This window comes from Sinocyclocheilus grahami, unplaced genomic scaffold (genome assembly GCF_001515645.1).
Source record: "Sinocyclocheilus grahami isolate Dianchi unplaced genomic scaffold, SAMN03320097.WGS_v1.1 scaffold816.1, whole genome shotgun sequence".
Lineage (NCBI taxonomy): Eukaryota > Metazoa > Chordata > Actinopteri > Cypriniformes > Cyprinidae > Sinocyclocheilus > Sinocyclocheilus grahami.
In genome coordinates this window covers 66,737-81,679 of record NW_015505995.1, presented here as the reverse complement: position 1 = coordinate 81,679, position 14,943 = coordinate 66,737, and the positions used below count along the sequence as shown (strand labels likewise).

Here is a 14,943-nt window from a genome sequence, read left to right as displayed (position 1 = left end):
ACACACACACACACATACATATATATATATATATATATATATATATATATATATATATATATATATATATATACATATATATATAGGATCATTATACACACACACGCACACATATCTTTAGATCTATTTCTAAGTAAGACTATCGATGTACCACGTACTACTACAGTACTTTTTTGTGTACAAACAAACCTTCGTACATAACATGTTCTCGTGCTGGATCCAGATTTAATAGTCTATATATCTGGTGAAAATATATCTGGTACTCATCTACACCACTCCATCAAAATCAATAACGAGATCGAGTAATATTACACATTTTCACATGATAATAAGGCATTTTACCGTCTTCGTCGATATGAGTGGATGAAAGCAGGGGTTCTGTGTCTTCATGAGCCCGTCGAGGCATAATAATATTTCAGATGAAACTATTTATGAGTTTAAACTACATAATCGCTGGTCAAAACATTCAAGTTTTGTAAACAGAAGAGTTGGTGGGCGTGGTTTGTGTCAACGTCACCAAGGCCCGCCCCTCTCACGCGCACTTCCTCAAATTTAATGATAGTTTTTTAAATCAGATTTTTTTCCATTTAAAAACATAGGAATCCATAACGACTGAACCCAAGCTGGTTTTTATTAAAAACAGTTATCAGTGTATGAATAATATTTTATATTGCATTACTTGGGCGTGGTCTTGTGAGCGTGACACAACAGCGCAAACCCCGCCCCTGATGACCACCAGGCGTCGCTGTTTACCGCGCTCTCTCTCTCCCCGTTTAAGTTTAATGTCGCTCTGTCATTTTTATCTCTCGCTTGTAATAAAGTTTTTCCGTGTGTGTGTGTGAGGAGCTGAAGATGGCGGCCAGCTCGGAGCGCAGTCCTCCGCCTTTCCCGGACTCAGAGGAGCCCGAGCTGCTGGAGGACAGCGACGAGGGCGCGGATGCGTTCACCGGCACGGTAAGTCACAAAACTACACGCAATCACAAAGCTAATTACCTGTAAACTTCATACAGACAAGACAGTAAGAGAAGAAGAGCGATCACTTTCACTTCTCTGACACCCTCAGATCTGCCCGTTCTCCTTCTTCAGCCAAGCTGCTTTATATACGGAGTTTTCTGTGATCATATTTGCGTAACGATTTAATAAAGATGTCTTTTTTCAGCATCACCTCATATTTGGTCCTTCCGCATGATTAAATAGATCTGGGTTAGGCCTGCATGTGACATACTGAAGTTCTTGGAGGACTCTTGTAGTTGGGTAAATAATATCACAAGGAATGTGACCCAGTTTTTCAAACTGACTGAAGTCACACTGTGTGTGTGTGTGTGTGTGTGTGTGTGTGTGTGTGTGTGTGTGTGTGTGTGTGTGTGTGAGAGAGAGAGAAAAACGTGTTGTGTTTAATATGGGAAGTGTGACAATACGTGAACTTGTTTATGCAAAAGCACCCAAAGCACTGTAGTTAAGATATGTTATACATATTAAATATGCATGCATGCATAGCAAAACTAAAATATGTGTATTAGAAGGCAGGTCTATGTGAATGAGCTGGTGTCCAGCTGTCAATATTTACTTATTGTAATAATTCCAGTCTTTTCAGGTCAAAGTACTGATGGTGTGATCATGTGAGTCTCAGATGTGAGTGAACATCTAAATGCCTTTTTTTCCCCTTGGCAAGCTTTTATTTTGGTAAGGTTTTGCTGTGTGGGAAGGAATTTACAGTTGCTGTACGTGAGTCATGGTAGGGTGGATTGGTGTATCTTGAAGGTTGTAGGTTTGAACCCAGCATGAGCTCTACCCATTGTGCCGTTAAGCAAGGGTTAATCCAGATGGCTTTGGATGAAAGCGACTGCAAAATGACTACTTACTATGTGAATCTCTGGAAAATGTGCAGGTCTAATATATAGCATATAATAAATATTTAACCCTAAAATCAAAAATGGAAATATGAACTTATTTAACATCATAATAAAAAAGTAGCCCGTTTTAGGAGCATTGTTAGGGACAATTTTATTTATTTTATTTACATTAAAAAAAATTAATAATGTGACGTTTGTTCAGTAATGAAAACCACCCTTTTGGAAATCAGTTATGTTGATATACTTCAAATCACCAGTTGTAAAAATGCTGAAATGCATACAAATAACAAACACTAACATGATAAATATTTTACAGTTTAAATAGTATATGATTCTGTTACAGTAATGAGAATTTGGTTGGAAAATGTGCTTGAGTTTCAATGCAAAAAAGTACTGAAATTTGCTTGCTTGCTTTATTTAATTTATTTTAAATCGCCAATTGTACAAATGCACATATCTTGCATAAAAATAACAAATACTAGCAATATTAATATTTACTATTTAAATACTATGTAATTACTGTTATAATAATGAGAATTTGGTTGGGAAAATCTGCCTAATTTCCAATGCAAAGAAACATGAAATAACAAATATCTGCACTAACATGATAAATATTTTACTGTTTAAACAGGCTGTGTCTAATTATTGTCACAATGAATAATGAAAGCTTCAAATAGCATTAAAGCTTTAAAAAAGCTTAACATTTTTTATTTATTTTAAATCATCAATTGTAGAAATACATCAAATACTAATTACTGTTACAATAATAAGAATTTGGGTGGGACATATGCTTACTTTTCAATGCAAAATAAAATAAAAACTTTATTTATTTATTTAGTGGAGAACTTTAACCAGGCAGATTATGTGAGATTCAACCCAAAAAATGTTTACTGTATTTAATTAAATCTCATGCCAGATGGAAAAGTATTGCACAGGCTGTTAAACACAATCGAATCTTGTTTCAGCTCATAATAAATATATTTATAGTAATTTTACAACATTAGCTCTACATCATTTCTGTGCTGTTCCTAGTCAATTTCTGAGATGGATTCTCCGTCACCGGACTCAACCAGACCTCCTAAAGACATCTTCAACGAGCCACCAGAAGACATCTTCAGCGATCCTCTTAGCAACATTAACTCTGAACCCCAGAAGAAAGTAGACGCCAAGATCCCTTCTCCTAGTAGCGATGAGGCCATCGACCTGTTCAGCGACCCGCTGGACGATGATAGCGAAGTAATGAGTTCACCTGAGGTCCAGAATCCCATGCCAGATCTCTTGAACGAGCCTGTAGAAGCGCCAAAGTCTGATGTCCTCGGTGAACCACCAGTGCACAGAAACGCAGCCCGACAGCAGGATGTTTTTGAAGACCCTCCGAAGAGCAGCAGCAAAAGCTCTTCCGTCAAGAAAGCAGCGAGTGCGGAGATGTTCGGTGACGACGATGATGAGGAGGATCTGTTTAAGGAGCCGCCAAATGTTGTGACGAAGAAGCCTCAGCCCTCGGGACCACCTGTTGATGTTTTCACAGAGGTGAAATCAGACGTGAAGGTCAAGCCACAGGTTAAAGATGACCCCACGGATCTGTTCGCTGAGGAAGCCTTGACGGCACCTGCCCCCAAACCCTCCGCCGGCAGCAGCAGCTCCAGGACCAATGGGGTTCACTCTGAGGAGCAGGATCTCTTCTCAGGTACATTCAAACCATCTACTTGGAGAGCATTTTTGGGCATCATAACACAAATTGATTCAAACCTAGTGAGCGTCCTACCTAGTCAGCATTTTTGAGCATAATATGTAACGTGACTTCTAAATGTTTATTGGGAAAATGAAAATTGTCGATTTACTCACCCTCATGTCATTCCAAACCTGTAATACTTCTGTTCAACACAAATGAAGATATTTTTAACCCTTAAAGGGATAGTTCACCCAAAAATGAAAATGTTATGTTTATCTGCTTACCCCCAGGGCATCCAAGATGTAGGTGACTTTGTTTCTTCAGTAGCACGGAAACGTATATTTTTGGAGTCCAACAGTCTTATAATGCATGGCAATGGTAACAAAATCTAGGAGTGTAAAAAAAACATGCACAGACAAATCCAAATGATACCCTGCAGCTCCTGACGACACATTGATGTCCTAAGACACGAAACGATCGGTTTGTGCCAGAAACCGAACAGTATTTATATAATTTTTTACCTCTAATACACCACTATGTCCAACTGCTTTGAGCACGCGCACGACTTCCGGTGCGTGAGGTGTGTACGCGCTCTGGTGTAGTTTACGCAAACGCCGGAAGTGATCTCTCGCGCGTATACGTCACTCATTGTTTACACAGTGCACAAACATTGTAGGTAAAATCTACGTTTGTGTTCTACTGAAGAAACAAAGTCACCTACATCTTGGATGCCCTGGGGGTAAGCAGATAAACATCAAATTTTCATTTTTGGGTGAACTATCCCTTTAAATGCATGAATGTTTCGCCAACCATTGTTACATATTCGGGTCTTTAGCGACCCGGACCTATATATCCAGCAAGGATGGATCACTAACTGCTGCAATAGCAAAAAACTCACTTGATATTTTAAGAACAATTACAGAAGAATAAAATAAAGCATATTTCGTTACCTTTTGAAACTTAAAAGGGTTAAATTTGAGCAGATGATTTTACCATCGCCGTCATCGTCAGAGTGCACTTCCACAGTACATTCAGCATCTGCCTCACGTTCACAATCTCAACCATATTCTCAAAAATATCATTTTCAATCACTGGCAGCTTGTTCACCACATCCAGCATCAAATGACAGTGACATTTATATTTCATTGCGTATAGTAATTGCTATGCAGTAAAGCCATTCAAACCACTTACATTTTTGCTGATGATATTCGTTTGTCCGTAATTATGAGTGAACGTCACGTAATCATTGTGTATCCAAACAGTGCCACCTTGAGGAAAAAAAGATGCATTGCACATATTGAGTCATCAGATATGTAAATATAGTTGCGCAGGAAAAAATACTTACACATTTACGTACCTCGGGTCTCTAGCGACCCTATACACTTTTTACAAAAAATTAATCAGAAAACAGGCATTCTTTTATATTTTACTATTTTTTTCTTTTGTTGTTTATAATTAATAGATTGAGGAATACTAAGAAAGTTGATGTCTAACTTAAAAAAATGAAGGAGGGAGAGGGTAGAGAATGATGTCCCGGATCGCTAAAGACCCGAGGTATGCATTTAAGGGTTAATGGAGATTTCCATCCCTCTGTTGACAGTCTACTAAACTACCACTTTGATTCTTTAAAAAGTGAGATCGTAAGAGATCGTAAAACTAATCCATATGAATCAAGCGGTTCGTGACATTTTTGGGCATCATACGTGTGCTTGAACATTTTGCATTTGAAAGTTTGATTTGTGTTTCGAAACCTAGTGAGATGCCTAGTTTGGTTTATGTTTCCAGACAACAATTAGGCCTTCACAGGGGAATCTGGTTTCTTGATTCATGTTTTAGTACCTTGTGAGGCACAGGTGAATGTTCAAAACGAACATTTGAAGCAGTGTTGTTGTTGTTGATTGAAATAAAGCTGAAATAATAAAAAAAGTAATTATTAAATGAAAAACTTAAACTTTAAAAAAACTAGAAATTAGAGATCTTGCTTTAGTAACTACCTGGCTTAAGTTTAATAAAATTACCGAAGTACTAAAAACTTAAATAAAAATTAGAATATAAAAATATACATATTTATACATATATATATTAAATATAAAATACAAATTTTTATAACTAATTAGAAATATTTAAATAAACAGACTAATGAAAATGTCAAAAGAACATATGATTACTAAGTATTAAACTAAAATTAAACTGAAAATATAAAAATAATAGCCAATTCAAAATATTAATAAATGCTATCATAGAATATAAATAATACTGAAATAACACAGATTTGCAGTGCTGTAGGCTTTTCAGGCTTAGCGTTTTTTATCCGCAACGAAACATTTTCCTGCTGTTGACTCCTTTTACTGACACATTTATTGTACGAACAGGAATGCATGCACATCACTTTTGAGCGATGGATGATCAATTCGCTTTCTCAGCGTTGACTCAGGAAGGGGAAAAGGAATTCCTCCTTGACCTTTGCCCTCTCACCCTGCGCTATGTTGCTGATGCAATGTGTTTTGTGTGTGTGTGTTGCAACATCTTTTCAGTTTTATTGAATACATAAAATACACTTTCTCTCACTATTTTACTCAGAAGCTACAGTGGAGTTGTCTCTGGACAGTCCTCGTAATGACCGCAAGAACAAAGATGCTGTGAAACCGTCAGTATCGGCTCCTGCCGCCCCTGTAGCCAGCAGCTCCAGCAAAGCTCCGTCCAAAACCCTGGAGGAGGTAAAACACTCCCTGAACTTCTAAAGAGGTTGGGAATCGGCTGTTTAAAAAAAATTAAAATACTGAAACGGAGTGATGTTTGATTCCTTTAATGACCCACTTCACATGCAAATGACTCTTATGAGCTGATTCTTTTGAATGAATCAGTCTTAAACTCATGCATTATTTATTTCTATTGATTTAAAATGTACACATACACCAAATTTATTCTATATACTACAAGAATCATTAAATAGAATCGGAATCAAAACCAGATTTGTTAAATTTCTTGCGATCTCTAGAGGTCATCAAACCTTCATACACCTCTCAGAGGAATTTCTCACTCGGTTTCCCTCTTTTTTCTGTTTCCTTTTTTCACGTAAAGCTTGAGGAAGAGGAAAGTGAGGACAAGTTTGATCTGAACATTTCTATCACGAATCCAGAGAAAGTCGGTAAGATCGTCCTCCGCTATGAGAGCTGCGCTTTACTTTCTAATATCTTTTTTTCAGGCTTTTGAGGATTAATACTGTACTCATAAAACATTCGTTTAAAATAGCATTTGAACACAGTAGTGGGCTGAGTTTGCAGAAAACGGGAGACTTATCTTATGAGGTGAAATTATTCTATTTAAGGATCTGAATCACTGATACGGCAGTCTGGAACTTCCTCTTTTTGCCCTGTGCCAGCTATTTTTCATTTCCTGTCCTTCTCCTTTTTAAAGGTTTGGTGTTACTATAATGTCTAAAATCAGCAGTAAATGTTATAGGGAAGATGTGTAATATTTTGGTTTGCTCACAATTACTGGCAGTTTCACTATATATGGGATATATTAAAACTATATTAAAAGGGTCATATGATGCGATTTCAAGTTTTCCTTTCTCTTTGGAGTGTTACAAGCTGTTCGTGAATAGATAAGATCCCTAAAGTTGCAAAGACTAAAGTCTCAAACCCAAAGAGATATTCTTTATAAAAGTTAAGACTCGTCCACGCTCTCCTAAAATGCCTCGTTCTAACACGCCCCCACATGTCTACGTCACTGTGTGGGAAGATTTGCATAACACCACCCAAATGTTCACGCAAAGAAAGAAGGCGTAACTTTTATTCTGGCTGTAGTATTGTTGCTGCCGCCGCCATGGTGTGGAGACGCTGTGTGTTTCGTTGTGAAAGCGTAACTACTTTGTTTGGTCTTCCAAAAGAGGACACGACTAGAAATCAGTGTTTAAGTTGTATTTACAACACTGTTCCAGAACAGTTCAACCCAAATATTCAGATGTGTGCAGCACATTTTATGGAGGACTGTTTCCTGTTCCTGGGAGAGTAGACTACAATGCCGTTCCGTCACACGCTTGAGGTATTCGGCCAATCACAACGCACTGGATAGCTGGCCAATCACAGCACACCTCGCTTTTCAGACCGATGAGCTTTGTAAAAATCGACGCGTTTCAGAAAGGCGGGGCATAGAGGAGAAACAGTAATGTACAGTATGTGGAAAATAATGTGTTTTTTTAACCTTAAACCGCATAAACATATTTCATTGCACCAAATACACAAAATAATGTTATTTTTTAGCAACGTCATATGACCCCTTTAAACTATATTTAACTATATTATGGTTTTATAGACAGTTACAGAGAAGATGTGATGAGTTTTGGTTGTTTGTGATTTAGCAGGTACTGATTATGTAGTTACAATTCCAGAAATATATTTGTTTTGGAGGATCTTGAGAATAACTGTTTAGATCCTATAATAAAAAAACAGGATTTTTTTTTTGTTCTTTTGAAAAAAATCTAATAAATGCACTGTGTATTTAAAGCAAAACTCCCTCCCTAATCCAACCAATGTGCGAAGAGGTTAGCCAATCATAACAGAGGTCATTTAAATACGGAATTTATTTATTTATTTATTTTTGTATAGGGCCCTATGAAACCAATTTTCCCAAATTCTGTTGATGAAAAAGCATGTCTAATTAATTGAAATCATGAAACTTTCTAACAGTGTAATAATTTATTATTATTTTTACAATAATAGGGCCCTATTAAATGTTTTATTTTGAATGTTTGTGTTTATTTTTCTGTTTACATTTTCTGTCTTGCTAAGATCATAGGGCTTATTTACACTAGTCTGCTGGTTTAAGCTGATCTTCTGGCCTGGAGAAACTGGTGTTTTGCTGATTTAGTCTGAAAAGCTGACAACTCTTTTAAAACCAGTGTATCAGACCAGTCTTGGAGACCAGGTTTGGCCGGTTAAAGGGGACATAACACACACAGTTTCGGCCAGTGTTAAAATGTAATATATAGTAGTGTTGCATCCTTCATATCTCCAAAGATTCTTTAGTTTTAGATTTGTAAAAGACAGATACAGCTTTACGCTTCTCTCCGAAAACAGCCGAGCTCCTGGAGGCCATGTTTAATATGAGAATCCAACTCTTTAACAGTGTAAATAACTCAGAATGCATGAAATAGCATTTTCTTCAGCCAGGAGAGCAAGATCATAAAGCATCTCAGCTACTTGAAACTAAACCTGTTTGTAATATTTAAACATTTACATTAGCAGCACATTTGTGTTATATGGTATGGTATGCTTTTTGAGTTTTTTTGGTCTGTTGGATTTCTTTTGCTCATGCAAGGTGATTCTCTCTCTCTCGCTTCTCCTCACAGGTGATGGTATGAACGCTTATATGGCCTACAAAGTTTCAACACAGGTGATTTTCAGGCTCTTTACTCATCCTGTTCACAATAACACACAATACTGTATAACACACAGTCTGAATCTCACTGCTTTCTCATTGTCTCTCAGACGTCTTTAACCATGTTCCGTAGCAAGACGTTTACCGTTCGCAGACGTTTCAGTGATTTCCTGGGATTGTTCGAAAAGCTCTCGGAGAAACACTCACAGAATGGATACCTCATACCTCCACCGCCAGAGAAGAGCATCCTGGGTAAGAGCTTGCTTCTGCTAATGCATCACATCTGATCTGATTGTGAATAAGTGGCTGATTATGAATAAATGTTTTGCCAGGTATGACAAAAGTCAAAGTCGGGAAGGATGACCCATCGTCAGCAGAGTTTGTGGAGCGGAGGAGAGCTGCTCTTGAGAGGTTCGTCAACAATGTTTCTTATCTAGGTGCACTAAACTAAAGCAATGAATCACCAATCTTCTCTGACTTTTGTCTTGACTAGCCACAGTTGTCAACAGTTGGCCATGATAGAACTTGTCAATCATTTGGTTTCTCTTTTCATGACCTTGCGCTAAGTTGCCCTGCCTCCAATGAAATCTCATTGGTCTAAAATCCCAAGTTACTGCTATTGAGTATTTTAATTTTAATGAGGACTGAAAAATTACTTAGACATAGAATAGAAAAATACTATTGTAGAAGTAACTGATATTCAGTTATATATTATAATTCATGAGGACAGAAAAAGTTTTAATTATTCAATTATTTTTAATTAAATTATTTAAATTAATTATTCAATTAAAAAGTACTTAGACTGGATAATACAATATTAACATTAATTACTACTAACATATGTTTTTTCACATTAATGAAGACAGAAAAATTACTTCGATTGAATATAATGTTAATAGTAATTAATATTAATAAATTACTTAAATTAAACTTCAATTACTTAAAAATTTTTGTATGTATTGTAATGAGGACAAAAAATTATGTAGATATAATATATGTAATGTTAATTATAATTAATACTAATTTATGTTTTAATTTTAATGTGGACAGATGTAATATAATGTTAGTGCTAACTAATCTTAATATATATTTTAATGTTGACAGAAATTATTTAGATTGGCATAATATAATTTGATATTAATTAATTTACTACTAACATTATATTATTATAAAATACTTAGATTACATATACTAAATTATATTATCCAAGTAATCTAAGTATTATATATATTGATATTAATTACTACTAACATTATATGTATTTTGTCTGTCCTCATTAAAATTATATATAATGTCAAGTCACATTTTCATAGTGCTTTATACAATACAATATTAATAACAATTTACATTATATTAGATTATATTACATCACATTTTATTATATTAACCAATCTAAAGTTATTGATTATTTAGATTGGATAATATAATGTAATATTATGTTAGTAGTAATTATATTATATTTGTATATATATAGTATTTGTAATGAAGGCAGAAAAATGACTTTGCTTGAATAATATAATATTAGTAGTTATTAATATATATTTAAATTTTAAACACACAAAAATATTTTTTTCCACTGTAATATAAATGTTAGTAGTAGTAATTATTATTGTACTTATGTCACTATATTAAAATGTAAATGTGAGGATTGTTTGTGTTGTTGCAGGTATCTTCAGAGGGTTGTGAGTCACCCGTCTCTACTGCAGGACCCTGATGTGAGAGAGTTTTTGGAGAAAGAGGAGGTAAAACGGCTTCTGTTTACTGACATAAAAATGAACATTTTTAATTATTCAGCGCATGAAACTGCACAGTTCGACATTAGCATAAACCTCTCCTAAGAGAAGTGACTTGCAGATGTTTATCTGTCTATTCCTCACGTGCAGAAACATCAGCTTTGCTGTTTGTAATGACAATGCAATGGTCTGTGTGTGTGTGTGTGTGTGTGTTAGTTACCCAGAGCAGTCAGCACACAGGCTCTGAGTGGAGCCGGCTTCCTTAAAATGCTGAACAAAGCCACGGATGCTGTGAGTAAGATGACCATCAAGATGAACGAACAGGATGTGGTGAGTGGAAGAACATGCAGGTCTAACCCACACTGAACTCTTCTTTACTGAGATCGAGGCTTAAAACTAGGGATGCACCGATACCACTTTTTCCAGTACTCGCCCGTCTGTGTGTGTGTGTGTGTGTGTGTTAGTTACCCAGAGCAGTCAGCACACAGGCTCTGAGTGGAGCCGGCTTCCTTAAAATGCTGAACAAAGCCACGGATGCTGTGAGTAAGATGACCATCAAGATGAACGAACAGGATGTGGTGAGTGGAAGAACATGCAGGTCTAACCCACACTGAACTCTTCTTTACTGAGATCGAGGCTTAAAACTAGGGATGCACCGATACCACTTTTTCCAGTACTCGCCCGATACCGATACTTTTATTTTTGGTACTTACCGATACCGATATTTTTATTGCATTTGTAAAAAATTTTTAATATTGGGTACAGAAACCAAAAAGGTATGTTAGTTGGTTAACTTCATTTATCAAATAGATACAGTCAAACCAAAATGTATTCAGACACCTTCAACATTTCTCACATTATATTTGCTATAGTTTAGAAAATGGTAATAAAATATGACAAGAACTCCGAGTTAAACTGTGTCAGAACAAATTCATTATTATTTTTTTTAATCATTAGAAAAATAAAATTAAAAAAATTGCTATTACAAACAAGATTTTTTTTTTTTTTTTTTTACATTTTTAGCAATAATAATTAATAATATAAACAACTATGTAAATACATACATGTATCATGATCCTAAAATGTTTAGTCTTGTAGTAATATATCTACAATAATAATCAAATAAAATAAATGATTATAAATTATTTCAAATAAAGTATTATTATTATTAATGATAAAAATTAATTACTTTAATTAAAAATCTGTATCGAATTATTAATCTTGTTCCTGTTGTAATACCATAAGATTTCAGTCATATCATCCAACCCTTAAAATATCTTCTTAATAATAATAATAATAATAATAATAATGTGTTTGTCAGGGGTGTTTTGATCAGAGAATGAAAGCATGGCAGCGCTGGCAGGACGCTGAGAACATGCTGCAGAAGAAAAGAGAGGCCGAGGCCAAACTCCTGTGGGCCAACAAACCTGACAAACTCCAGCAGGCCAAGGATGAGATCTCTGAGGTAACTTGGTGGATGTTTATAGGCTCACCGCTGTTATACAGATAAACGATAGCATCTGTAACCTTAACAACTCAGCTTTATAAGGACTATCTCGTATTCTTATCCTCCAGTGGGAAGCAAAAGTCACGCAGTACGAGAGAGAATTTGAGAGAATCTCAGCCACCGTACGGAATGAAGTCATCCGATTTGATGTGAGACCTGATTTCCACATTCATTTAAATATCAGCATTAAAGGAATGGTTCACCCAAAAATTGTAATTAGCTGAAAATGTGCTCACCCTCAGACCATCCAAGATGTAGAGGAGTTTGTTTCTTCATCAGATTTGGTGAAATGTAGCATTGCATCACTTGCTCACCAATGGATCCTCTGCAGTGAATGGGTGCCGTCAGAATGAGAGTCCAAACAGCTGATAAAAACATCACAAGTAATCCACACCACTACAGTCACATCAATTAATGTCTTGTGAAGCAAGCGGCCTGTTTGTAAGAAACAAATCCATCAAGACGTTTATAACTTCAAACTGTTGCTTCCAGCTAAAATACGAGTCCTCTATTCATAATATTGCTTTCTTCAGTGAAAAAGTCATCTCTTCTGAATCAGGAGAGAAATATGCACTGATCAAGCACTGTTTACAAGTGAAAACAGTTTTAAACAAATATATAGGTGGAATTTGATGCGAGAGGACAGCAGGAGATGGACTTTTCACTGGAGGAAGCTTTATTATTGATTATGGATAATGATATTTTAGCCAGAAGCAACAGTTTGAAGTTGAAAACATATTTATGATGGATTTGTTTCTTACAAACACACAGTTTTTCATGTTAATCGATGGACTGGAGTTGTGTGGATTATTGTGATGTTTTTATCAGCTGTTTGGACTCTCATTCTGACGGCACCCATTCACTGCAGAGGATCCATTGGTGAGCAAGTGATGGAATGCTACATTTCTCCAAATCTGTTCTGAAGAAGAAACAAACTCCTCTATATCTTAAATGGCCAGAAAGTGAGAACATTTTAAGCAAATAACATTTTTTTGGTGAACTATTCCTTTAAATTCTCCTTCGATACCTTTTTCTCTTCAAAAAGACGATAACTATTCATTACAATTTCTTTGCTAACAGAAAGAGAAAGCTCGAGATTTTAATAGACAAGTCATCAAATATCTAGAGTCTCTGCTGCACTCACAACAACAGGTACAGAAACATTTGTAATCATTTTATCTGACTGAATTGTGTTTAAAACATACTCATATTTCACTCTCTCTCTCTCCTCTAGCTGATAAAATACTGGGACGCGTTTCTGCCAGAGGCGAAAGCGATCGTGTGAGGCGGCGTCTGCGCACAAACACAAACTCACCGATAACCGAGGCCTTTCTACACTCTTTACCTCTCGCCTATAAACCAAGAGAAATCGCGCTGCAAAGGGAAATCATCTATCCGGCCGCTCGTTACTCTGAGTTAGTAACTTGTATATTTTCTGTGTAATCTTCACCATTATTTTCTTACATTGCATCTTTATTGTTTTGGGGATGTGAATGCATGTGGTGGCTGGGTGTCTTCCTCGTCTGTATGCAACCAAACCTCTTTCACTTGGATTTGTTACTCGTCAGTAGTGATGTCAGTGGTTTACACTAGAGGGCACTCGCCGCTCATTCATATACTCACGCTCTAAGAAACTTCCCATCAGGCCATTTGTGTGACCTGTCAAGAAGTTTGTACCAATTAAGGAGGGTTTTCAGAGACTAATAGTGACCTAGTTTGTTTTAGACGTCCAGAATATTGGTATATACACTTTTAAACACCATGATGACATTGTATTTTGCAAGTAAAAGAGGTTGTAATAGTTATTGGGGACTGTTGAAATAGAATGACTGAAACTGGCTGGATGCAGTGGAAATGACAGGAACTGTATGTCAACACTTCTACTGATAGAAATTCATCAGTGATTTCTTTTTTTTCTTTTCCAAAGGATCATTTTAAATCTTCTATAGATTTAGGATCATGTTTCTATGTACAGTGCGCAAACGCACTCCTAATGTGTTTTATATCAATATCAGATCTCTTTAACCTGCTCAAACAGGAAGCCCAAAGCACTTCAGTCTTAAAGTTGGTTTTCTTTGTGCATTATTTCATTCCTTTTCTCTTCATTTACTTCATTTTAAGTTTTCATTTGTAGACATTTATGCCAACATGTTATTATTTTGTCAAACCATATTTGTTATCCACTCACATCTGTCATGTTATAATAATTAATAACCTTTTGCTACTCTACTAATAATGATTAAATTGTTTCTACATCAGATTTTGTTTTTTTTATACATTTTGCTGCTGTTAGATTCATTGTCATTCATAACGTTTTGTTGTTTGTTTGTTTATTAGTTTGCTTCATGAATGATATTTTGGGCCCTGCTGTAATGACACTTTGGACAGACATCAACAGGTTCAACTTCACCATTAGGTGCCATAATAATCAAAAGTTTGTTTATTAGAAAAATGGGGGCAGATATTTTTTTCACTATGGACACTTCTTTTGAGGAAAAACAATAAAGATTTAATTACAAATATCAAGCTTTTGATTTAATAGTCTCGTGTGTGTGTGTGTGTGTGTGGATAGATAGATAGACAGCAGTGTTGGGAAGGTTACTTTGGAAATGTAGGTTACAGATTACAAGTTGCTCTATTTAAAATGTAATAAGTAGTGTAACTATTTCAATTACTTTATGAAAGTAATGTAACTGATTATATTTGATCACTTTTCTAAAGAATATTTTCAACTGTTAATCATTTGCAAACATTTAAAGCAAGCAGGGTTAATCTTACAGTAGTACTCAACACTGA

At 35.7% G+C, this 14,943-nt stretch overlaps 2 protein-coding genes across 2 annotated transcripts in view; one reads left to right on the top strand and one right to left on the bottom strand.

Moving 5' to 3' along the window:
• The window catches only part of LOC107562283 (synaptic vesicle glycoprotein 2B-like), a 5,482-nt gene extending 4,975 nt beyond the window's left edge, over positions 1 to 507 (bottom strand). The window contains exon 1 of the mRNA XM_016246904.1: positions 343 to 507. Within this exon, the coding sequence (XP_016102390.1) occupies positions 343 to 406 (64 nt within the window). The 5' untranslated portion in view covers positions 407 to 507. The remainder of the gene's footprint in view (positions 1 to 342) is intronic.
• A 254-nt stretch (positions 508 to 761) lies between these two features.
• LOC107562272 (sorting nexin-1-like) lies at positions 762 to 14,601 on the top strand. The gene is made up of 13 exons (XM_016246895.1): positions 762 to 954; positions 2,886 to 3,540; positions 6,106 to 6,242; positions 6,607 to 6,673; positions 8,879 to 8,922; positions 9,018 to 9,159; positions 9,240 to 9,318; positions 10,574 to 10,649; positions 10,857 to 10,990; positions 11,958 to 12,105; positions 12,216 to 12,296; positions 13,228 to 13,299; positions 13,382 to 14,601. Exons 1-13 carry the CDS (start codon positions 853 to 855, stop codon positions 13,430 to 13,432), a joined length of 1,788 nt encoding a protein of 595 aa, XP_016102381.1. The 5' UTR covers positions 762 to 852; the 3' UTR covers positions 13,433 to 14,601.
• Positions 14,602 to 14,943: the final 342 nt, after the last annotated feature.